Source organism: Tuber melanosporum (genome assembly GCF_000151645.1).
Source record: "Tuber melanosporum whole genome shotgun sequence assembly, scaffold_31, strain Mel28".
NCBI lineage: Eukaryota > Fungi > Ascomycota > Pezizomycetes > Pezizales > Tuberaceae > Tuber > Tuber melanosporum.
Window position 1 is genome coordinate 46,477 of NW_003298986.1, and position 25,710 is coordinate 72,186.

The following is a 25,710-nucleotide window of genomic DNA, read 5'->3' on the forward strand; positions in this document are numbered from 1 at the left end:
CTCTTCCTCCTCTCCACCTCCATCTTTTCCCTTCTTTTGAGCGAGGTCCTCCAAAGACATCTTTATTGCAATTTCCAATTCCCGTTCAAACCGCTCGTCCTCCGCCCTCCTGCGTGGTGTTGGCTCTTTTGCTTTTTGTGCAGGCTCGTCCCATTCTCTTCCAAGTTGTCGCGAAGCGGGAAGATTGTTTTCGACCAAATATTTTTTTGAGAGCGAAGCCGGGGTCTCGGGCTTTTCCTTTTCCTCCTGTTCAACCTCATCCGCCGATTCCCCATCTTCGTCTTCATCCATCCTGCCCTTAGCGTCCAGGACATCCTGCTCAAGCTGATGGTCGACTGAATACTGTCCATATGTCTCCTCGCAAGCATATTTATTAGCCTCCATAAACTTTGTCAACGGGAGAGCCCTCCTCTTGGGATCGGGGTTGAATTCTTCATCCTGGTCAAATTCGGCGCACTTTCTCTTGAGAGTCGGCCCACTATACTTGAACGGGGAGACGGAGGCGGGCCCAAGGGAAGTCTTTTCGTTTGGGGGACAGGAGGGGCCGGCTCCGCTGATAGGGAACGGGTCTATGGAAGGCCCACAAAAGCTTAGTCCCTTGGGTTGCGGGAGATTCTCGGGGTCGTATCCGGCCTCTTTCAAAAACATCTTGAGTCTCCAGATCTCGAACTCTTGCTTATCCATCTCCTTTGCGCGCCACAAGTCTATCTTTCTAAGCTCCTTGTTTTGACGCTTGAGAAACTTGATGCGCTCCTCCTTGTGGGCGTGTAACTTTTTGAGTTTCTTGACCGCCTTGGTAACAGCGGAGAATTCTTTAGGGAGTTCGGTTTTAGTGGCTTCAGACATGCTGTGGAGGTGGTCAGTCAGTCGAACATAAGATTAGAATGCGTGGAGGGGAGGGGGAGATTGAGTACATTTTTGTGCAGTACTTGGAAGTGGTTTGATAGTGAATCGGTGTTGTTGAGGCGTGATGGTTGTTTGCGAATCGTGATAGTTGTACTCGGGTGGTAGAAAAGATATGACTGAAAGATATCCTGTAGCTGATGATACAGACTGAGGAGTGTAGTTGAGGAAGAGAGGGGGATGGTGGTCGGGATAGGGATTATATACCCCCTCAGAGTGGAGATAATCCCATGTGTGCCATTCATTTGGGAGTGATGAGCGTGCCATTGAGCTCGCATCTTTGAGAAACAATTGGAATCGAGCAAACCATCTTGCTACCAGCCCACCTGTTAATTCCCCTGATAGCCTGAGTACAATGGCAAGCCATCCAAACACCTGCTACAAGCCATTATGAAAGCCTTGCAAGTGAATGGCTAATCCCCTTATGGGCTCACAGCATCGGTAGAGCCATTGATGAATGGTATCCACATCGTTCTCACCGCATTAGCAAGTGATTGCCATTGAGTCCAGTCACAAGCCCGGGGCTGCGGTTATCGCGGTCACAGCTCACCATTAACCCCGAAAGGAAAGGAAAATATGCAGGGTTAGGGTTGCTTTGAAAACTCTCCCAATGCTTTGAAGAAAAGCCCCGCTCAAGGGACTTCTTCCAACCCTCGCCTTTCCACGAAAGATCGGTATGATAGAAACGTCGGCACGTGGGTTCCACTTCGTTCCTGGGCATCCTGACGTGTAACACTCTTGTGCCATATCCTCCCGCACCCAAGACGTGATCCTCAGGGGCTGGGGATGGCTAGAGCATCCCCTCCTAGCTCCAAGATTTACACCGAGTGATAACTCATGATTCCTTACATAACACAAATGGGACCACCTACGATTTAGTGAGCCTTAACAATTACCATCCTATCATAGGGGTAGGTCCGGCGAGAACTCGCTTAAACTTGCACCCCTGGAAAGATTGGAGTGTGCGTTGTAATCTCATCTGGGCCATCCTTCCCACACTACCATGGGCTCGGAGAACTACAGAGTGGGGAAATCTGTGGCCAATATCCGGCTTTGTGGGGTTAGGCCGGTATGCACGGTTAAGTTCGGGGGGGGGGGCGAGAGCGTCCTTGTGGGTTCGCATTTCATTGACACGGATTATCACTTGTTGTGAATCTTAGAGCTTGGTGGGGGCTCTGGAGATCCCTAGTACAGTAGCTGGGAATCGTGTCTTGAGTGTGAGATGGCATGGCACAATAGTGTCGCACGTCAGGGTGCCCAGGAATGCCCACGTGCAGACGTTTCTACAGGTCTTTTCGGGAAAGGGGAGAGCTGGGATATATCTGCGGCGATTCCCCCCTAGGCGTAAACCTTCGACAACACCCCGTGGCGTCTCGTCTTAAATATTTCCTTTCTAGTCTAAAATCTTTGTAGAGCACTTCGGGTTTATGCCTGTTTTTCTCCTATTCTTCTATCATACAGCAGGGCACCCGGTCTGCTGGGGGAAGGGTTTTTCTTCAAAGTAGTATGATATGGTGCTCCTCATGGTAAACAAACAATGTGTTTCATGGGACCAAGGAAGAAAAAGAAATTACGAGTAAATAACCTTATAAAAATTGCGTTTTGTTTTCTACTTGTTCTTGTCAGAATAATTATCCAAGATAAAGATAAAAATTTAATTAAAAATAATTTCAGAAAATGGAAATACTTGGGGTTTGTGTCTAAGAATGTTTACGCCTCAAGCTAATGAGGTATAATACTTGAAAATCAGCCATACATATTGGTGTTCTACTCATCCAATCTTGTATGACTTATCTACCACTCCCTAATGTCTAACTTGAAAGATTTTCTTCCACAAACACTGTTATGTTATAAGTATAACTGAGTTGATTGTTAAGGCCTACAGCAATGGTATTCAATTAACTATAGAGTTACTAAATACAGAGCAAGCAGAATAACATTAAGCCATGGAGATACTTTTGTCAAATAACTGATTCTTTTTGAACCTGTATCTTTGGAATAGAGGAAACTGAAAAAGGGACTAATTATATTGAGTACTCTATCTTTCCTCACTATATCTTCCATACTCTTTCATTAAGATTGTTATATTGTACCTTTCTTGTACAAGGTTTTATTAGAACTTCTTCCAATAATTCTTTATATAATACCAAGATTCATAGCAAATCACTTGGGTTGTTAACCAGCTTCTCTAAATACATGTCTCATTGACCCACTTTTTTGATCCATTTTGAAAAACTTAATACTACTTCAGGAACATAAAATATCAAAAATTTATCTCATAGACACTATAGCAACACATCACCCGAAGATATACTGCCTATATAATCAAAAGTAAAAGAGTTGATTGTTGAATTCAGTATAAACTTCTTCCCAGTCCAATTTTTTTGTCCAATTTTTCACCAGTTTATCATGGATAACACTATAAATGGTTTTCAAAGCAACCTCAACCATGGATATTTTTTATTTTCTTCCAGGGTTGGTAATGAGTTGTGACTGTGGTAGCAATAGTATAGAACCTGTATGATGATTGGGCTCAATGGCAATCACTTGCTATTGTGTTTGCTTTACTATTGTAAAGATTTTTATGTGATGTTTCGCCATTGGAAATTGTTCTGTTATGGATGCTTGGAAGCGGAATGGTTGGTGCCCTTCATGTTTGCCAAACGGCCAAACGGCCATTCCAATTCTCCCGTTTTGAAATGGAAGGGAAACGGTCATTTGTATGGGACAACGGAACGGAACCGTCGCAACCAAACGGGCCCTAATGCGGTAACGGTGACACGGATACCATTCACCAATGGCCCCACTGATGCCGTGAACCCGGAACGGGGGAGGGGGGGGGGGCAGCCATTCATTTACAAGGCTGGCATAATGGCTAGTAATAGGTGTTTTTCATTTCTGTCATTCACCAGGGGCTAGTTTTTGCTAGAATTCTGACTCCATTCATCTACAATACCTTTCGGATTTCGGCGGTTCCAGGGCACTCCACAATATTCGGTTTCGATACTCTATCAATTTTCTCATCCAGACAACTCTCTGATACCCCCCCGTAAGCAACCCAAAAAACCAATTGCGAACATAAACCTAACCGGCAGACCCAACATCAGCTACCTATACCATGGATGAACGGAAAATAGAACCCAATCTCCTCTCCCTTCACTCCGAAATCCACCAAACGGCAAACGCCCTCCAAACCGACAACACCTCCTCAATAATAACGGTGGGCATGGAGCTCGAATTCCTCATAACAAAAATCCCGCGCTCCCCCCTCCTCCCGCCCAAGCCTTCCATCTTCGAAGCCATCCGCACGAGCATGCAGAACCTCTTCCACTCAGGCGGTATAAGCATCCAAACCGAAATCTTCCCTCAGCGGCCGAACGACCAGCCGGACCGAAGCAAATTCCAGTTAATGGAGGAGAAGAGTTGCGACCCCTTCTACATCGACGAGGCCACGGGGGGAAAGGTGCCGGGCGAGGTGGTGGAGATATGCACGCCAATAATGAGGTTCAGGAGTTGGGAGTGGGTGATACCAACTGTGTTTGAGCATCTGACAGGCCAATTCGACTGCCGGTTCAACACAACTACGGGCCTGCACGTGCACATCGGGCGCGGGTGCGGGTGGGATCTCAGTGCCGCAAAATCCATCGCGAAAGCGGTAATTATCTTTGAGTCCGCGCTGGACCACTACCACCCAGCGCACCGCCGCCCCGCGAGGAATTGGTGCATTCATTCGAACAGAAACAATGACAGTCTCAAGCACTTTACGAAGTCCGCAGTGATAAAGAAGTTGGATGGCGCGGATACGCTACGGAAGCTAATCAACCTGATTAGCCCGCACAAGTTTTTTAAATACAACTTCGGTTCGCTGAAGACGTATGGCACTGTGGAGTTCAGACAGGCGGATGCGGGAATCAGCGTGGATCGAGCGGTCCAGTGGATCAATCTGGTTGTGCGCTTTGTCATGGCGGCCGTGGAGACTACCCCTGAAGAGTTTGAACGCTGGGCCAGGCATGAGTGCCCCGCTGCTTGCTGTCCTCCCGAGGTTTTTGAGAGGTTTGGTGTCCCGTGGGTGGACATGCGGGAGCAGGTTTCGCATTTCCCGAAAGTGGAGGGTCTTGCTTTGGGGGGGGATGAGTGGGGGTTGGTTCCCCGGCGGGAAAGGGGGACTGTCGAGGAGTGGGGCCCCGAGATTTCTCAAACGGTACAGGAGCCAGTGGATCCTTGTGCTAGGTGGGAGGTAAAGGAGGGTTCGTCAAGGGATAGTGTTGAGGTTGGAGTTGAGGAAGGGCCCAAACCTCCTGAGGACGGCCCCATCGAAGTCACACATTCGACGATAGAGGACGCTAGTCGTTATCTTCTATCGCATGCCAATTGGGTTGAGACAGGCCTAGGATTGTGAAGCGGGGGACTGACTTACTAAAAGTTTGACCTAGTCTATGTTTCTCTGATAGCAGAATTGTGGGAAAAATTTCGCTTTTTATTTCCCCCATCCACAAAGCTCTACAAAATTCCCCTTCAACTACTTCTTATTCCCCCACAGCTTCTTTCCACTTTCTAGAACATAAACAACAATTTGTTTCTCTGAGGATTATACGCCGCATGCCCGTGTATTCTGTCAGATAAAGTTGGTTGCTATAGGTGATGGTCGTTGGAGTTGTTGGAGTGAATAGATTGATCAATTCAAATCTCTTTGCAGATCTAATAAACCCTAATACAACTGTGAGATAACCTGTGCTATGGTAGAATTAAGAAAAGTGGAACACATGCTTAAGCTAAGGAAAGGGTATGTAGGAGGACCCGAGTAGTATCCTTCAATATAAGTATACTATCCTAGTCGCAAGTGGTGTCCATAATTTTCTTAGTAAGGATTTCTAGTCTCGAAACACATTCCTCCTGACTCCCCTCTCCCCCTCCTTACCTCCTAGGTATCGTGTGTCTATACTCTAGGCTTTACGACTACCAAGTCTCTAAAAAGGCTCTCTAGCTAAAGTACCCCGGCAGCATAAATTCTATCTTCTTCACCACCTCTGCCTTTCTTCCCGCTGGAGCGGTACAACACGCCCACTTCGACAAACCCTCCAAGTGCTTTGCGCCCACAAGATCCTGATGCTCCTCCTTTGCCAATTCCTTGAGTATTGCAGCGGCAAGGTGCTTTGCATTGGCACCGTTGGCGTGCATGTTACCCATAACTGTTTCGACAGTTACAGCTGCTTCATTGGTTTCTTATCAAAATATCATTAGTACCGGATGTGAGGGACAGGAAAGGGGGATATACTCCAGCAGTCATAATCGGTAGACATGCAAACCATAACATACGCGATTTCAGCTTCCTTCGCAAGTTTTGCCTCTGGGAGAGCAGACATATTAATGACGTCCCCACCCCAGGACCTATACAGATTGCTTTCCGCGCGGGTGCTGAATTGTGGGCCCTCTAATTACTTCTCCTTAGCTGTTAAAATCCCGCCATACCGTCCCACAACTCCCGGAGGAGACCATACCCATACAAATCAACAGCGCATCCTTATGCATCTTCACCCCCTCCCCATTCAGCACCCCGTCGCTCCCAATGTCAAACACAACCTTAGACAGCTCCGAATCAAATGGATCCGCGAAGCCCACATGACCTACCAACCCACCCTCAAAAAATGTGCTCGCCCTAAGTCCCTTCGTCCGGTCAATGATTTGCGAGGGGACGACAAAGTCCCGAGGACGAATGTGTTCTTGCAAGCTGCCGACAGCAGAGAAAGCGATGATGGAGCGAACGCCGATGGATCGGAGAGCGGCGATGTTGGCACGGTTGGGGATTTCCGTCGGGGTGAGTTCGTGGTGGAGGCCGTGACGCGAGAGGAATGCTATTGGGGTGTTTTGTGGCGTTTTGAGGATCGTGAGGGGGCTACCGGGGGCGCCGTAGGGTGTTTGAATATCGAGGCTCGCAACAGCCTAAGGTGGGGTGTTAGCTCTGGCTAAGGTGAATTTTGAGGACGAGAAATTGGAATTTCAGTACTGTAAATCCTTCAGCTTCTAAAGCCGAAATTCCAGTCCCCCCAATCACCGCAATGCGTACGGACTCTTTTTCCAAACTTGTTAACAATACTTCCCCGAAACAAGGAAGGAAGCGCGCGAACCGGAAAAAGTATCTGGCAATGGCATCCTAGCGTAACTATAGGGCGATCTAATCCTCGAGAAATATTCGCAAAGCCGATAGTAGGGGTAGAGGCGGCGATCGAGATAGGCCCTTTTGAAAGTACCTTGTAAAAATAAGGAAAAGGAATTTACCTCGGGGTGGAGAGGGGGGGAGATGGGGGACCCCGCACTAGCTTTATTGATAAAGGGGTCCGGCAGAACACGGTACTTGTAGAGTGAAGGGGCCGGGGTGTTGGTGGTGGTGGTATCGGTAGTGTGGTTACCCTCCTTTGGGGTGCTGATCATTTCTCCTGGTTTCTCCCCTATTCAAATGCGGACATCTATTGAGCTGCTGATGGGTGATAACACAATCCGTGCGGAAACTCGCATGCTCGGGCCACCCAATGCGACCTGATTCTTTCCCCCTCCCAGAGAAAAGTGTGGGATATATCGAGGCAGAAGTGTTCGAGCCCAATACACACAATTTCGACTAAGCGCCGCACGGGGGTATCATGTGCGGGTACGGGAATTTTCTGGTCGCCTAGGCTCCGCCCCTCCCCCCCGGACTCCCCTGGAAACTTAGTAGGAATCGTCGGATTGGACTCCTTCGTGTTATGAGAACAGTGTTATGAGAACAGACAAGTTGAAAGGATGATCCACTGACCAATCCGAAGGAAAGTGGAAATCAATAATTTTGAAGGAAGGAAAAGCAACCAGACCCTATTTAAGGAAGCAGACTATGATTGCGAGTCCGCGCACAGGCAAGGAAAGCCGTCTATCGGCTTGTGCAGTAGTGCATAGTACTTAGCTCACAGGTTACAAATTCCCAGACCAGGGAATCGCCACGCAGTATATAGGCTGACACTGATATGAGACAACAGAAATACAAATAAATCAATCCACTAGCAAACCCACCTCCTGATATTAATTGTGCGCCTTCCAAAGTTGCAATTTTTTTGTTTTTTTCAGATGTGTTGAGTTAGGGTCGAGTGATTCCCGGTGAAAGTCACCATCGCCGGAGATGGGTGAGAAGGTGGGGCGGGGGTTGTAGCAATGATGGCGAAGACCTTCAGTGACCGAACACCTACCCTCTGTTCCACTAAGTATTCATGTTATTTGGATGGGTCGTGTAACACGGTTCGTGCGCTGATATCGCAGTAGGTGTAATTTCGCCTGGTCGCCTGTAGGGTGCTAAACTATCACTGAAGGATTCTCTCAGACACAGAACCTTAAGACTTCAATCATAGCACCATCCCACATTGAATCTCTAGTTATTTCAGTATTGTGCAAGAAGGTATCATACACACAGCCCCTTTTATGCGAAACGTCAATATTATCATAGCTTCCTAAAGAAAAAAACATCTAATAATTCAACGATAGACACTGGCCCACAGCCATAATATCACCTTAATTACCAGGAGAACATATAAGTCACAACAACTCAGCCTCCCACCTGCCTCTACTACCATAATGGTTAATTTTCCCAAAGAAGGGAGGGGTAATTGTATGATACTAGGGTTGGCGAAAATGGTGCAATACCATATACAATGCAACCCTGCCTACTGCAACGCCTGTAAAATCCAGAAGAGCACCTATGATACCATATTTCTTGTCCAAAAATATTTAAAATTCAAACAACTTTAAGCCTTAAAATTCAATATGGGGGCGAAGGGAATTCACAGCAATAACTAATTAAAATCAATTCGACAAATGCGAAAAACCGGAGGTAGACTCTAACAGTGAGGTGATATTTAACCTCATGTTGATACCTTGTATCGAAATGCACTGCAATGTTGTTGCGCTATTATTATGGTCCACCCTCTAGTACGATCAGTGCTTTTGGCGGATCATGCGGGAGTATTTTTTGAGGGTGTTTACCTTTCATCTGGTACTTCAGCTATTGTTTCTCTGTATTTCTTAAATGGACCCGAACACGCAGAGGCTTCCAACAGGGGCGATAAATTGGCGACAGTACTAGCACGGCCGAGTTGAAGCTGGACGCTTTGTATTTAATATTAAATTATCCTAGTACTACCTAAGTTATCCGGTTTCACTACCAAAGCACAAAACACCCGTAAACTTTGTGTGGGAATTGCTGCCCGAGGTGTCCAACTTCAACCCGGCCGCGCGAGTACAGTTCAGTTCAAGAGGATTGATGGTATTGAGAAATAATTAGCAGGGCTCAAGTGTCAATTCAGGAGACGAGTGGAAACCGAAGCAAGCTAAAAATAATAATTAAAAAATCATAATCAGTATAACCTAAAACAAGGATTGTTAGAACTAGCACCAAACCATCCATATTTGAAATTTTTGGAGGATATAAAATGACCCCCACTGACAGCTGCTTGCGAAGCAATTAAATAACTTACTCTCGGTTGTGTTCTATCATATATCACACGAATACTACCCTTTAGCGACATTGAATATATGCCACAGCCAGTTCAAATACAAACCCGCCAACTATATACTAGGAACACATTCGTTTACTCGGACCTCCAACCTTTGTTACCTCTGCAGAACCCCCACCTCCAGTCCTGCCCCCGCTTCGCCCCCTACGCCCTTTACCTCTCGCACTACCATTACTATGACCGCCGCCCGTACCTTCACCTGCAATGCCACCAACACTTCCTCCCCTTTGGCCATCCCCTGGGTCGCCCCCACCTCCGCCTCTGCCGTTAGACTTCATACTCCCGCGCCGTACCGGTCCCTCTGGAGCTACCGCTGTCTCAAGCCTCACTCGTTCGCATTCTGCATCCCACCATCTCATGAATTCTTGCTCTTCTTGGATCTCTTGTAAACTTCGTTTCGCGGTGTGCTCGCGGAAGACTTCCTTATGGGCCTCTTCCTGAGAGATGATGTCTGCAAGTGAAAGTTTGGGTGTTGGGTCTATGGGGGTCGTAGATACTGACCTTCGGAGCAATGCAGGCTGCGGGGGAGTGGTGGGGGTTGCTGTCTTTAGCCGTGGACGGTATGTGCCCGGGATTGGTGGTGAAGAGCGTGTGGTTTGGGCTGTTGGTGTGGTAGGTGGAACTGCCGATGGGGTTGTTGTCGACATCATTCGGTTGAAGGCCCGCCCGCCACCGTCTCCGGTTCTCTGTTTTAGCATCTGGGGCGTCGGCATGTTAGGTGGCGCAGGTGCCGAAATTTCGCTGTCTAGGACCTCTTTAAGACTAACTCGCGCACTGGTACTCGCAGTTGCCCATGCGGGCTTCGCAGAGCTTGTGCTCGGGGTTTCAATCTCAGTAGAAACGGCTAACTCTGAAGACGCAGCTGCAACAAGTGCTGCCTGTCGCTTTCGCTCCTTTTGCGATAACTTGGCGGGAGCGAGCTTTCCTTCAGAAGACAGGCCGGTCGACAAATTAGATTTCCTGGATGAAGATGCTTGTTTCATTATCTCCTTCATGTCTAGTTTCTTGTCTCCCAACAATATCGGAGAAGCTCCCCATGGTTTGGATGGTGTAGTCGGGATTTTGGTCGGAGTAGGCAATTCATGCGAACGAGGCGAACCACCGGCTAGAAGTTGTAAATCCGGATTGGATGAGGGGGTACCAATGCTTTTACCCTTTACATCCACCCAGCCACCTGATGCTCTTGGGATACTAGAGGCTGGACTAGGATACCATCCTGTTCGGGTGGCTTTGGACGGGGTCCCTGGAGAAGCCCACGCATTTCGAAGCCCTGTTTCCTCAGCCTTGGCTACCTCGAGAGCAAAACCAATTCCCGAGCCCTCCCCATCCATATCAAAGATCATTTCCCCACCTGCATGTGGCTCAGTAGTTGGGCTGGCCCCTATTCTAATAGACTCCTTGCTCGCTTTTATTTTCGCCTTCTGCGCGTGAGGAGATCCGAAAGGTGTCAGGGTCCCGGCATAACTTCCTACTCGGCTGTTCTTGAACGAAGTAGAAATAGTGGCAGTATCATTTCCTTCCGGTAAATACGATGCAATCAGGGCTTCCTTTTCCTTGGCTGCTATCTCATGCATATCAGGATATATCCCTCGAAGTAGCTCCTCTTGAACTCCGGTTCGGGAGTGTGGGAAAAGCTGCCGCTGAACAGACTTCACGACACCATCTAGATCCATCATGAGATCGGCATCTAATTCGTCGAGGAGGCTGGGACAATTTAGCCAAGGTATAGTAAGGCAGAACACCGATCACTTACTGATTCTCGAGCATAGTCTCCATATTTAAGCAGATGTATTGCATACACATATCCTTGAAACCATTCTCCGAACAGCCGGCCAAAGCCGTCAACATATACGCAGCGTTCCTCGTGTTGACTATTGCCAGCGCAGAAATCAGAGTCATGCCATGAATAAACTGGATGGCTAAGGAACTGCTTACCGTAGCGCCCTAGGATCTTTTGACATACTTGGCACAGCCTGCCCAGTATCAGCTCGTTCGCAACACTTAATACCTCCAAGACAAAGTCTATGAATTCTTCAACCTTTCCACTCTCCTTCCCAACCTTGACACCATCAAAGCCTTCGACACCCCAGTCCGAGTACAGCCAATTGACCACCATGTCCATGACGGGTTTCGATATATGCTTCATATCAACCTTGACGATGCCTTGCTCGCGCCTCTGGATAAGCCACCGCCCGCTGCTACCGTATAGAGCTTTAAAAAACGGACAGCGAGCTTTCATGATGACTGAATGGGCCAACATACTTTCCCCATTTGCAAGTTCAATCATCATATCTGCCGATTCTTCGAATTTCGAGCGCGAAGGACCTAATAGGGCATTCGAAAAATCCCTATTCATGGAACAGGAAGGATGAGGAGCTACTTCTAGGGCCTTTGCGAGGTGATCGAGACCAATCAGGGAGGAAATCGATGAAAGCTCAGACCGGATAACTCTATAGTGTTGCATTCTAGAATGGTGAATGTTGTTCTGATTCCAAATATCAACAAGGGAATCAGCGTAGACGTAGTACAATAGAATCAGTAGTGTCTGTAATTTGATGTCTTTGAAAACTAATCGCGCTTTCTCCTCGGGAGTGGTTGACGGGGTGAATTCACCTACATCGCTAGCACACTGAGCCCCCTCAACAAAGAGGTTTCTCAGAACCGGCGATCTTGCAGCGAGGAAGACCTTGTGAGCTGGGATATTAATCTCCGGGCAATTTGAAGTCGACACCAAGACATCGCAGTCCTCTGATCCGGATAATTCTGGATAAGAAAGGTACTCGCGAAGTTCCGATTTCAAAGAGGAACTCATGAACCATTTGACAGCCGTAACATATCCCTCTGGTGTCCGTGGAGGTGTGCGGGTCTGGATCTTGTCCTTGCTATCGTCCGGTTGCTTGCGATTACCGAATGCGCCAGTGAAAGGTAGGAGAGGCCCAAGATCTTTCCAGAGCATGTGATCGTCAACCAGTAATCCGGTCTTCATGACATTGGGATCCCTTCGGATGGCGGCGTATGCTCCAAAATTGTTGCTTCTAATAACAACAATTTTGGTCAACCCAGGCACCCGCTCGAATTTGTACCGGCTGCCTTCGATTCCAAGAGCACGGTTTTCCTTCCTCTTCACTCGTTCGACCCTTCTCCAAACACTTCCATTTTTTGTGCACAAAATGATAGATCCATCATGACCAACATCTACATCTCTAGCAGCCATATGTTCCTTCTTCAAACTCCAAGCTCTTACTGTTGTAATCTTGCCGGTTCTTGGACCCTTCCCAGCGCTTTCTCTCACGAACGACCCGGCATCGAGAGTGAAAATATCACCCGAAACACTGAGTACACATAGTGTATCGCCCCCACCAGTAATTTTGCTCAGGGAATGGCCCCCGCTGTGCTTCGAAAATTGGGATACGGGGCTCCGATACAATCCTCTTTGGAAAGGAAGTTTCAATTTATAATATCCGAAGTTGGCTAAAATCCAGACCTCCTCATTATTAAGAAGTACTGCTGTAGCTTTGTCGATAGCAGCAACATCGCATATTTTGGACGACACAGTCAAAAACGTAGCAGCCACTTTGCGAGGTGTTGTTTGTGATGCCAGCGTTCTTGTGTCTAAAGAGTCAAGAATCCCCAGTTGGCCATCGTTCTTGCCAAACGTGAACAGAGAATTATCAGTAACCAGAGCAGTGTGAATTCTCGATGCTGCGCAACCAATGACCCTCTCCCGTTTCAAAGGTCCGAAAACCTGCCGTGGAGTCGTCTGGATAGGTTCGTCCTGTGGAGTCTTCCGCTGAATGATGTACCCAAGCTGCCCCCAGGTGTTGGATCCCCATGTCCAAACGTCACCTTCATCGAAAACAACGACAGTGTGATCGAGCCCCAAAGCTACTCCAATAACTCTCCGCTTTGGAAAAAGCGGCGACGCCAACGGGCGAAGTGTGAACTGGGTTTGTTCGTCTCCAAATCCCAATCGCCCTCCCCGACCAAACCCACAGACATAAAGGTTACTACTCAAGTCGCTGGTTAAAACAGCAGTATGAAGCTTAGACAGTTGAACATCCAAAATACGTAACGGGGCAAACAATGTTGTGGAACCGAGTAGTTCTTTGATATCTCCGTCGGTATTATGGAATCTGTCCTTAACCAGTTGTAGAAGCTGCTTCTCGCTTCTTTGGATCGGCACTCGCTCGGGGTAGGAGCGGTCATCTCCATCCGGAAAGCCCAAGGTTAAGTTCTTGTTAGATCCGAAGGCAAAAATCTCGTCGCCACCTTCATCGTCAGAATGAGAAGCTTCCCGCCCTTGCCGGCCCGGTAAGATTTCATCCTCGCCTTCTATGTTGTCTGAACGAGGGACACTTTTGCTTTTTCGTAAAAACAGCTTTTCAATTCCATGAACTGAAGCCTCAAACACCTCAAATGGACTGTCTCCAGCATGATCCTTAACCTTCACAGTGGATAAGTTATTCGAAAGAATAGCTCTGGCAGCAGATATATTCCCGTGGTAAAGTGCACGGTGTAACGCAGTCCATCCCGATTCCAAGTCCTGTATGCACGGGTCGGTGAGTGGATGTGTCAGTAATGCTTCCACAAACGGGAGACCACCGCTGTCGGAGGTGCTACAGGCCAAGTGCAAAATAGTCCTCCCAAAAGTATCCAATTCTTTCAGTGACTGTTTCGTAATAACGATGTTCGTCGGTGGGGATCCTGGTCTGGGTTTTCCATCGCTAGATGGTTGGTGCTGTTTTGACAGAGCGGGAGAGTTTGTCGTTAACCCCGTTGCTGAAGATCCGCTGGCGCCACGGGAATACGAGCTCGAAGCCGAGCCCGCCAGAAGACGCTGAAACTTTCCAACGTCATTCTCGAGATAGTAGCGCCAAAGATAATTGCTCATATGCTGGTGAGAGAGGACTCTCCTATCGCTCAATCCACCTACCACCACAGGAGTGAGGTGAAGAGCGAGAGAAGAAGTGTGGTTGGATCGAGAGACTTTCCCAATCCGGATATCCGAGCTGGAGGCTGAAGGCGCTAGCTAGTGGAGCTCTAGAAATCTTCGGGGCGGTCGATTGACTGGATTCCGTGGGGCTGGTGGTGATTGTGAGGATAAGAGAGGAGGAGGGGTAAATTCAGATAAAACTCCGAAGTTCAGGAATGTAAGGGAGGAATAATACGCGTAGGGTGGCGTAATCCAAGAATAGTGCAATGGTCCCTAGTACTGGTACGAGTGGGATATAGAAATGGCAACGATAAATTTAATCGTTTCCCGCAAAGGCAGTCTATGTTTAACGAGAGATGATTGGACGAACAGAAGGTTTCTGCACCAACACTCGGCGAGGGAAGAGCGATTCGCTATCTCTAGGTAACATCAATACCTTACATTCACTCTACAGCTATCATACTCGAGTAGACTAAGCTGTGGCTTGTACATGCTCTTTCCATAATTCAACACAGGTGTGGTAATCCCTAAAAATCCTACTCTACTTGTAACATACTGTAATATTGTAAAAGGAGGCTCAAATATGAAATTTCCAAATCGAGAACGTCCTATTGGTCTGTGTACGAGTACTGTACCGGTAAATTTATCTAGAGTCCAGACCAACTGAAGCAACCTCGCCAACAGCCAGCTATTTACGATTAGGTTTCTGACCTCGCCAGCACCGAGACCCTTACCTTCGCAAAAAAAACGTGACTGCGAGCCTTTCAATTTTGGCCGACAGATCCAAATCTTGGCGTCTCCTCAAGAGGAGTATAAGGCTCTGTTTGGCGGGAACGGAACCGTTCAGGAACGGTCCATTTCAAAATGGTTGCAACAGGTGAAATGGAGCACTTCTGTTTCGAAACGGTTTCTCTTACCTTCAATTGAGAATTTTTTTTAACCCCTGGCAACACTCTATAGGGCAGAGTAATTTTGAATACCATACCCTAATAAATCTGCTTTTTTCTTTTTCTTGTAAACTAATGAAATAAATTCTATATTATGTGCAAATCTCTCAGTCTCCTGTACAAAAAAAACTATCTTATCTTAACATTCGTGAAAACTTCTCCCTTCTCTAAAGAGGTTTCAACTTATTCACAGATACCAAGATGGACGAGCATTCTCCTCAATACCAGTGTGTTACCACTTTCACCATACTTATCATAATTGTTTACTAATTTAAAATAGTAGTTCACCTTTGAATACACAAACCTTGATCGATAAGACTCAATCAATACAGTTAGACTCGGATACTACTGCAAGTCAAAATACTGCATGTATACTACCAAGTGGGCATCAACCTGAGTGTTCTAACCACTCCTGCGAGATTGAAGGTAAGTTAAATATCACTATAGTTACTATGATAAGTTCTAACTTTTTTTTCAGAAAATTTATCCGAAATTCGTGTTCTAGACCCCTGTGAAGTACCTTCCTCCTTTACGGGAAGCAAGCAGAAAACCCGCAAGCCTCGCCGGCGTCCAGTTGAATGGTCTCCTGAAATGACATCTGTGTTGTTGCGAGAACTAGTTCAAGCTATTAGGACTGGAAAACGATCTGATAATGGGCTAAAGATGGAAGTTTGGGATGAGATTGCTGAGACAGTTCTTCTAATTGCTGGACCTGGGGCTCCTGTAACAGGTGAGAGATGTTAAGGCAAATTAGAGACCTTGAAGAAAAAATGGAAGATGTGGACCAGGTTGAAAGATTTGAGTGGTTTTGGGGTTGATCTTAAGACTGGTGCGGTTACTGCACCAGATGAAGTATGGGAGGAAGAAATAAAAAAACAGCCTGGAATACGAGAGTTTCGTGACAAACCACTTGCAAATGCAATTGAGTTGGCGGAAATCATAGAGGGAGTTCAAGCAACAGGTGGTCATGCAATCTATCCTGGCCATACAAAATTACAACAAATCACAATTCCTTTGCCCCTTAGGTTAGATCTAGCAACTCAGGCTGATCCAGAGCAGACCAGCCCCGATACAAGTCCTCATCAACATAAGCGGAGAAGGCTAGCACCACTGGGACATATTCGACAACCTCCAAGGAGTGTTTCTGAACGGCTGATCACTGCTGTTGAAGGGATGGCCACTACACCAATTACTATTGCAGCATCCCAATCAGTTGTTCAGCAAGCTGTATCAATGCTTCAACAAAAGTATAAAGGAAGACCAGGGTGGTCAACACAAGATATTGTTACTGGATATGAGCTTTTTGAGAACCCAGTTAAGGCAGAAGTGTTTTTAGCATTAGAGGAAGGTGAAGATCAGGAGCTTTGGTTAAGAGGTCAAATAGTACGTTACAAGGCCTAGGAATTCTACAGCAGTTAGTCTACTGTGACTGGTTTTGGTATTGTACATAATCAAGCCACATTTGTGTTGCACGTTTGTCTCGATCTTGTTTCATCTCTCCCATATCTTGTGCATCTCTAACATTTCCTTCATCCTCCTCCTCATAACTTGGATTTGATTCCTCAGAGTGATTGATGTTTTCCAAGGATGAATCAGCATCCTGGTAAAATTGATCCTCCTCTCCATTTGCCCGGTGTCGAATAAAGTTATGTAATGCACAAACTACCAATATAAGTTGAGCTTGTGTGGTAAGGTCAAACTCTGGAGCTGTATTGAGAATTTGAAACCTCTTCCATAAAACTCCAAAGATACGTTCAATAACATTTCGTAACTGAGCATGACGTAGGTTGAAAAGCTCTTCCTTAGTTCGTGGACGTAAATGAGCTTGTGCTTACTCCCGCAGATGATATCGTACGGTACGGTATGGTGTTAAAAACCCAGGACGAAGACCATATCCTGCATCTGCAAGATAAACTGTATTTTCATGTCTTGGAAATCCATGAATCACAGCATTTTCTAATACTCGAGCATCATTGGCTGAACCCTCCCAGCCTGAACATACATAGAAAAAGTACATATCCAAGCTGCATCCAGCAAGAACATTTTGCGAGAGGGTACCTTTCCGGTTACGATAGGGACCCTACTGGTTTCATGGGACATGGGCCAAAATGTGTGTTCCATCGATTGCTCCATGAACATCCTTAAAATTGGACATCTTTCCCCAATTTTTCCGTATTTTTGCAGGAATATTGTTTGGTGGAAGATGTACAAATGCTTCATACAGAGGCAGGAGAGCCTTTAGAACTTGATAAAAATAACTGTAAAATAATTAGAATAATAAACATTTCATATATAAATATTATAGTGCAATTAATACTAACCGTGAAATTGTTTCTCCACTATGCTGAAAGTGTTTCTGAGCTTCACTATTTGTAGCTCCATGTCCAATAATCCATAAAAACAATACAAGTTGTTCTTCCACAGCTACTTGATGTGTAGACACCAGTAATCCCCTCTCAATTACCCAGTCTCGAAGGTCTAACAATGTTGTAATTGGCATACGAATAACCTCTAGAGCACGACGAGGATGTGCTTGCAGGATTTCAGCAGTATAAATCATTCCAGTTCGAATAGATGTATGAACAGGTTCTTTAGAGAGGAATAGATGAGAATAGAGAGCAGAGGTAATTGCGATATGAATCCGTCTTTGAATTATGGCTGTATGAATTGTGCTCATATTGGGGTGAGATGCCATCTTGGAGGTGTATGAGTTGTTTTCGGAGGTGCCAGTGGAAAATATGATGTATAGGGAATAATCTGGTTATTATTTTTAATTAAGATGTCTTTATACATTACAAAATTTTTTTAATACAAAACTAGCCTAAGTGGGGGACCAGCTACTGTTGCAAACCTGGTTGCCAAGATCCACTTTGGAACGGAACGGTTCTTGTTTTTCTACATTACCAAACACTGGATTTACTCCAACCGTTTTGAAACGGAAGGAAACGGTCGTTTGTATGGGGGAACGGACCAGTTCCGTTCCCGCCAAACAGAGCCTAAAAAAGTCTCTCCCCCCCTCCCCTCTTCTCTCGCCATGCGATTTTACTTCATAGGATCATTTCTATAGTAAATCGTCTTATCTGAAACTCTAACCAGAGCCACAGATTCTCCAACCTGGGGGATGACGATTATCTCCTCGAGACCCAAGAGTGAAGCCCTTTTACCTCTGCTTCGGTGGCGGTGGTGATGATCTCGACCCAAATTGCCATTTTCTCTTCGAAGTGGGCAATGAGGGTGGGCCTCGATGGAAGTCTGACAGGTTCTAAAACGTTATGCTTCATTTTGATGTATCATTATCCGAATCAATTGTATTCTCCTTTAACTCGATCTATTTCGTCGTGGTACCGGCACACGGAGTGAGCTCGTTTGCTCGACCGCACAAACTCTCGATCATAATGACGCCTGGTATCATGGCAAGATCGATCCCTAAATCTATACGGTACTGAGATCAGATTAGTGTATCGATCAGGCCTGATGATTATTGATGAGCTCTAAGTGTGCAAGCTCTCTCTTGAGGCGAGGGCCCTTTCCCTCATCGTTTCACCTGTGGTACCGGTACTTGGGTCGCCGGATTGAAGTTGCGTTTTCTTGGTGGTGAGTACTCGTAAATCGCCCAGGGGGACGAAAATCCTTCTGCGCCACTCCCTACCCTTGAAGTCATGCTACCCTCTGTTAAAAGCCATGGTGTCCCCATAGGAAGGAAGCTATCTCTTTCGGGCCTCTGGTCTCCGCATTCGGAGACGAGAAACCCCGAGAAGGAACAATGTTTACCCGACGCGGTATAGCTTGAGCGAGCTAGAGCCACTATATCTCTTTACTATACTTATAACTATGGCGACGTGGCGTTCGTGACTTTATTAACTTGCTTAGCTAAGCCCATCGTAGTTTAGCTCTACTGCTTATGTGAAAATATGTAGTGTATGCACGGGTAAACACGGCGCCGGTATCACAAGTAGCGCGGGCTATTGGGCCACTACTGAGCACCGTGCCTGTAGTACTTGTATGGTAGTCCTCTGTGTGCGTATCGCACGAGTTCTACTCGTATTTCATGATTGCTGAAACGCACTTTTACGCCGGTTTTGATTCACAAGTTGGTAACAATGAATACGGTAATTTTGAGTGGAGAGAATGCGGTCAGAGAGCCCCCCCAAGGTCCGATGGATGGTGCTTGGTTTGGATCCCACATCCCCCTAATCGCTTAACCGCCTAGCACTACCCTTCTGCACTATTTGTGCTGGCGGTTTAGAGGGGTACTGAGCAGCGCCGGTACAAGTAGATAAATTACTAACAATGGTTTGAGAGGTTTGGAAACTCTCGAAGCACAAATCATGTGGCTACAGGAACATTTGTGGCGCCCGCCCTCGGTTGCCCGGCCAACCCTATACCCTTGGTTTGCATACACAACACGCGAAAATCTTAGACAAGCAACAGTGAGGGTCTGTTTATCCTTCCCCGGGAGAGCAGGTGTTATCTGCGATTTATACCGTCTGCACACCTCCCTATCTCGCCACATATCTTTATCCAACTTTTTGTAGATTGTTTTTACATCTTAGGCCTCCAGCACAAGACTAGACAAATCCTTTTAATTTTTCCACGTCTAACAGCCCTCTTCGCCCTTTTAACTATAACATTCCTCATACACAATGAGTTCACCACCTCCGAGTCCTCTGCATAGGCCTCAAGCTACTCCGACGCCCTCCTCATCGATTTCCGGTCCCTATGGACCCAAGAATACTTTAGATAAAGGTACCCCACCAGGATTCGCCGCTAGCAATAATCGCTTTCATGAGCCCCCAACATTCGGCTCAACGACTCCCATGAAGTCAACTATTGCATCAATATCAGGGACTCAGGCTAGTACTGCGGTAGATCGAAGGCTAGACTATGGAACAAGCAAGGGTGATTCGGGGTCAGACTATACTAAGCACGATGGGCATAGGAATGAGCAGAGACATCCAGAAGAACGTAAGCACTTGAGTTTCCTTTTGTGGGACTGAGAGATTCACTTGTCCCTCTTGCTATTTTCCTGTGGGTCCGAAGTTCTTGACTGACTTTTTTGGCAGCGGCTCACCGACATGTTCCTGCTGTGATTGCCAGAAGGAGTGAGTTTATGCAGCCTTTGCCTCTCGGTGGGCCTAAAGACGCCTGGAGACCTCGCAAACCGACAAACCCAACCAGTGCGATTGATCTTACAGCCATCGATGATCAGCTTCCTGTCGTCATTCCTCGTCCTCAAGGTGCCCCTAGCTTTCATTCTACCTATCGGGGGGCCCCTTCGGGTTCTGGGTTTACATCTATCAATCAAGGCGCACAGAATGTAGTTGACCTTACTAAACAGAGTAGACGCTTCCCGCCTACGTTTTCTATACCTGGAGGGGGCGCCATTCCAGGCGCGGATGGGACATATTATGGTGGGACGTATGTCGACCATGAGAAAACTACCGAGAGTATCAAGGAGCTTCTGGAGGGGATTAATGATTTTCCTACGACCAAAAGAGGCCGAAGAAAGAAGTCTAAGAAGGTCGTCGCCGATGAAGACAAGGAACTGACTGAACTAATGAAGGAAATTAATACCAAGGAAGATAGCGAACCAGCATCGGAAGGGGGTGCGGGAGTGAAGGCGGAAGTTAGGGGGGAGGAGGAAGGGGAAGGGGAGGAGGAGGGGGAGGAAGAGGAGGAAGAGGAGGAGGAAGAGGAGGAGGATATGAGTGTGGTTGATGGCTTGAATGTCACGCTTCTTCCCCACCAGATCCGTGGTTTGGCTTTTCTACTTACTCGGGAAGAGGGGAAAGCAAGAGGTGGTATTCTTGCGGATGATGTGAGTGCTGCTCTCCTGGCTCTTAGGTTCGTAAGCTGATAGCGGTGATAGATGGGTCTTGGGAAGACTATTCAGTCGATTTCGCTCATTCTCTCACATCCGCATCCGAACCACCCGCTTAATGGCTCTAGTTTTGCGCTTTCGCCTCAGTCGAAGAAAGCTGCTGCGAAATTGCCCTCTGATCTTGAGAAAGGAACTCTTGTTGTTGCTCCATTAGCTCTTATCAAGCAATGGGAGGCAGAAATTGCGAGAAGGACAACCGATTCCCATAGAATGCGTGTTTGTGTTCACCATGGCCCTTCCCGTGCTAAAGATCCAAGTAAACTACGGCGATATGATGTTGTGATCACGACCTACGATGTTGTTCGCTCTGAACATAAGGATTCCTCCTTTGCCGAGGGGAGTGATGGGCATGGACAGCAGGTCGGATGTTTCGGTTTACGTTGGTGGAGAATTATACTTGACGAAGCTCACACGATCAAAAACAGACTCGCCAAAGGCTCACTCGCCGCTTGCGCACTAAGGGCCAGGTACCGTTGGTGTCTTACAGGAACACCCCTGCAAAACAAAATCGAGGAGCTTCAGAGTCTTATTAAATTCTTGAGGGTTGCCCCATTTGACGATCTTGCAGTTTGGAAGGAGCAAATTGCCAGGCCAATGGCCCAGGGTCGCGAGGGCGTTGCATTGGAGAGACTCAAAGTAGTTTTGGGGGCAATTATGCTTCGTAGGACCAAAGATGTCCTCAGGAAAGACGGCGAAAAACTTGAGGCGGAAGGCGGCCAGAGTAGGATGAAGCTTCCCGCGAGAAAGATGGAAAAGGTCGCCGTTCACTTCGACGCACGGGAAAAGGAATTCTATGAAAAGCTAGAAACTAGGACAGAGGAGAACTTGGAGAAAATGTTGAGTGGGTTTGGAGCTGTTGGCGGCAAGGGTCTTGGTGGTGTGAACATGACGAGTGCTTTACTTTTACTGCTGAGGTTACGGCAAGGTAAATTCCCTCGAGATGCCATTTAAGTTTCAATGCTAATGAGTATATAGCTTGTAATCATCCACAGCTCGTGGCGGGAAAGATTCACAAAGATAAAGAATCTGGGCTTGGTTTGGCTACACCTCGTAAGAGGTCAAGCAAGCCAGCCACGGCTGTTGATGATGTATTGGATGACGAACTGGCTGGGTTACTTGGTGGGCTTAGTGTTGATGCCAAAAAGTGCGACGTCTGTTTTTCAGATTTGACAAGGGAGGAATCACAACGCGGCGAGGCAAGATGCGCCCATTGCCGGGCGGATCTGGATGAGCTCTCAAGATCTGCTAAGAAGGCAAAGAGAAAGGAGAAGATTAAGGCGAAAAAGGTGAATAATAGGAGGAGACCAATCGTCCTCGATAGTGATGACGAACGAGACGAACCCGAACCAGAAGGTCATGCAGAAGAGGACGATGAAGAGGACGATGAAGGGAGTCAAGCTGAAGAAGGAACAGATACATCAGATGAGGATGATGACATTCGACCAAGAACTCGTAAAATCCACAGCCTCATCGGTGATGAGGGCGAAGAGGCGTCTGAGGAGGAGTCTGAGGAGGATTATCCTAACCCCACCATCTCTACGAAGATTAGGTATCTTTTGGCTGTACTGAGGAAGGAACTTAAGTTGAAGAACAAGACTATCGTCTTCAGCCAATTCACTAGTATGCTAGATCTTATCGAACCTTTCCTACATAGGAATGGAATTGCGTTTACTCGGTATGACGGGAGCATGAAAAACGACGATAGGGAAGCCAGTCTAAGAAGGCTGAGGGGAGAGGGAGAGTACGCACCATCGCCCGGGAAAGAAGATAGAAGCTGGTGCGGGGTCTTGTTATGCAGCTTGAAGTGCGGTGCGTTAGGATTGAACTTGACTGCAGCTTGTAGAGTGGTTATACTAGAGCCATTTTGGAATCCGGTTTGTTTTCCTATAGCCCTATTTGTGTCAGTGCTGATCGCCGGATACAGTTTGTCGAAGAGCAAGCCATCGATCGAGTTCATCGTATTGGCCAAGAAACTGATGTGGTCGTTTACAAAATTACCGTTGCCGGCTCAGTAGAAGAACGTATCCTTCAACTCCAAGATCAGAAAAGAGAGCTTGCAAAGGCGGCCTTCGGAGATGGTGACGGCGGCCTCGGAAATGCTAAGGCAGCCAAATTGAGTATGAAGGATATCCTGTATCTTTTCAGGCGTGATGCTGAAGGAGTCAATTCATCCGCTGAGGCGCGGGGTTTGGGCGCTCGCACCAAAATCTTGGGCAAGGGTCCTAGCAGAGGAGGAGACGGCGAGAGGGGCGTTGGCTATACTCGGGAGGTGCCGGGGAGATATGTTATCCCGAGTGCTGAAGAGGAGCGAGAGAGAAAGAGGGTGAATGAGATCTCTAACCCTTATGGTAGGAGGTAGTTGTTTATTTGTTTGTTGCTTTAGCTTTGTTACATCTGGGCTGGAACAATGCACGGGTATGGTTACGCTTTTACAATATTATTGGAAATTAACGTTCTCAGCTATGTGAAACTCTTGGAGACGCCCGCGATGAAGTTATGAGCTATTCCCGTTTGATTACTGCACAACAGAAACCTTTGCCGATCAAGGAGCTCCATCCCAACACAATCAGGACTTGGCAAAAATTCTCGCAGCGTGCGCCCATCCACGCACGATCACTCGATGACACGCCTCGTGGGAGGAACAAACGACAGGCCACATGCCACCACTATAATATAGCGACGAAGTGTTAAGCACGTGCTCCTCTACATGATCCGAGAGCCGCTCGCTATAGTCCTGCCTTTCTGCCCAGCCGGACTCAATTGCTTCTTTCCTCAGGGCGTCCCTAGAACACTGCCAGAACATGATAATATATTGTGATAATATTATCATAGCACCTCAGTATCATACATTTATTCGAGTATAATACCACGGGGAGCACTTTCTACTGAAAGGAGGGGTAGCGCATTGGAAGACTTCCGGATTGCCTCGCTGGGGTTTATTTTCTTACTCCCTTTGTTTTTATTATTTTATTTTTTACTCTTCTCTCGTTTTGGTGTCTCATGAGAATAACGGGGGCCGTTGATCGCGGCTACACTGGCTTAAAATAAGAAAGGATACCTTGTAAAGGGTCTTAGCTCGATTTACCCTTTCGAAATACTAGGAGTGAGATGGCTTCTAATGGGAGTACAGTACATGGGGTATTTTTTTTTTTTTAGAGATTGGTTACAGAAGGATATCCCAAGAAGTATGATTCCTGAGGTCCTTTGGGATGAATTATATATATACTGTGCTTGCCTTTTTTCCTTTAATCTTTCCAGGTGCTTATTTTTGCGATAGGACTGCGGATCGGATAGGTTGAGTTGGCAAATATTCTCGCTTCGCCGGGATGTTTGAAGGCATAAGTACTGTATCCGGGGATATGTTTCCGTGCGCTCTAGCATCAATCCCGGCGGTAATGTGTATCATACAAAGGCATCCCCCCGGACACCGCCTCAGTTTATTAGATTTTCTGAGCCTAGATAGCTCAGAACCTAGAAATATTGTTGTGAGGCTCTTAGCCAACTTATTTGATTCTCTCACTAGTTGGGGCGGGGGAAGCTTTTACGGGATAATTAACCAGTCTGTTTTTGGGGGTTAGCCTTTGCATAAAAAGTTCCACAAACCCGAGGAGGCACCTTACTGAACCCACGCATTACAACTCCGAGGAGCTATTACGGGTGGCCGGTAAGGATGGCAATTCTGGAAACTGTCATGCGCTACTTTAATGAGTGGTTAACTTAAGCTGGCGGTTTTCGGCTCTATCATTTGAATTGTGTCCATACTAGTACTGTTGGGGAGGCAGTACTGCTCCATTCATTGTTGAAAGTCGAGTTGCATGAGAGACCTATTTATATTGAGTAGCTGTATGAGGGAGTGGGGGCCATAGGGATATGCAAGCTTCCGGCCGGGGTGGTTGTGAAGGGGGGGTATCAGTAGTTTAATCGTCATTGTCTTTTCGTTCCTTCCATCGTGAGAACAAGGCCCGCGAAGGTTTTTTTTCTGTGCTGGTTCTTGTTGCTTCTAGATAAGTATTCCTTATGCGCCGTAGTGACCAAAATCCGTGCGGAAAAATGTTTTGAGATTGATGTAAGTGTGATACTAGTCAATGCAAAACCAATAGGGAGTCTCGGGCCCCCGATTCTCAGCCAATATCTATCTATACTCGTATAGAAGCTCAGTGGAGTATGGCGAGGTGTGCTGCAGCATCCCATGGCTTAATATCAACACCTGAGCCCACCGCTAGTTTGGGAATACACTATTTATACCAAAATCACTCTTTCCCAGAAGGTAAAACTGTGGTGGGGAAAACCGTAAGGTTCTCCCGGCTTTTAAAGCTTCCAACACGGACCGGCACTTCTCTTGCTCAATCGTGCCCAAACTCAGCCGTGAATTGTCTTCCTCCTTCCTCTACTTCTGAACCCGCCTGCAGCAAACCGCCCTTTAGCCAGGACACATCACATGCCTCATCTCTTCCGTGTGCGGCCAATGAAGAGCTATGAACCGGTCTAGGCTAGATATTAACTAGGTGATTAAGA

At 46.9% G+C, this 25,710-nt stretch overlaps 4 protein-coding genes; 1 reads left to right on the forward strand and 3 right to left on the reverse strand.

Annotated features, from left to right (window-relative positions):
* Positions 1–4,001: 4,001 nt before the first annotated feature.
* On the reverse strand, positions 4,002–4,346 carry GSTUM_00007012001 (uncharacterized protein). XM_002839115.2 has 1 exon: positions 4,002–4,346. Exon 1 carries the CDS (start codon positions 4,249–4,251, stop codon positions 4,060–4,062), a length of 192 nt encoding a protein of 63 aa, XP_002839161.1. The 5' UTR covers positions 4,252–4,346; the 3' UTR covers positions 4,002–4,059.
* A 1,393-nt stretch (positions 4,347–5,739) lies between these two features.
* On the reverse strand, positions 5,740–7,332 carry GSTUM_00007013001 (uncharacterized protein; the record flags this gene model as incomplete). XM_002839116.2 has 5 exons in its annotated part: positions 5,740–6,125; positions 6,179–6,334; positions 6,402–6,843; positions 6,908–6,972; positions 7,029–7,332. The coding sequence occupies 5 exons, from the start codon at positions 7,330–7,332 to the stop codon at positions 5,884–5,886; spliced, it is 1,209 nt and encodes a 402-aa protein (XP_002839162.1). The 3' UTR covers positions 5,740–5,883.
* A 2,161-nt stretch (positions 7,333–9,493) lies between these two features.
* GSTUM_00007014001 (uncharacterized protein) lies at positions 9,494–14,364 on the reverse strand (the record flags this gene model as incomplete). XM_002839117.2 has 3 exons in its annotated part: positions 11,370–14,364; positions 11,188–11,305; positions 9,494–11,138 (listed from the first exon to the last, which is right to left on the reverse strand). The coding sequence occupies exons 1-3, from the start codon at positions 14,323–14,325 to the stop codon at positions 9,494–9,496; spliced, it is 4,719 nt and encodes a 1,572-aa protein (XP_002839163.1). The 5' UTR covers positions 14,326–14,364.
* Positions 14,365–21,018: 6,654 nt separating this feature from the next.
* On the forward strand, positions 21,019–23,554 carry GSTUM_00007016001 (uncharacterized protein; the record flags this gene model as incomplete). The annotated part of the gene is made up of 6 exons (XM_002839118.1): positions 21,019–21,132; positions 21,184–21,957; positions 22,018–22,120; positions 22,171–22,548; positions 22,594–23,069; positions 23,120–23,554. 6 exons carry the CDS (start codon positions 21,019–21,021, stop codon positions 23,552–23,554), a joined length of 2,280 nt encoding a protein of 759 aa, XP_002839164.1.
* Positions 23,555–25,710: the final 2,156 nt, after the last annotated feature.

What these genes read in the sequence shown, in the direction of transcription:
- GSTUM_00007012001 (XM_002839115.2), bottom strand. Translation starts at nt 4,251, where the DNA reads ATGCTTATACCGCCTGAGTGGAAGAGGTTCTGCATGCTCGTGCGGATG.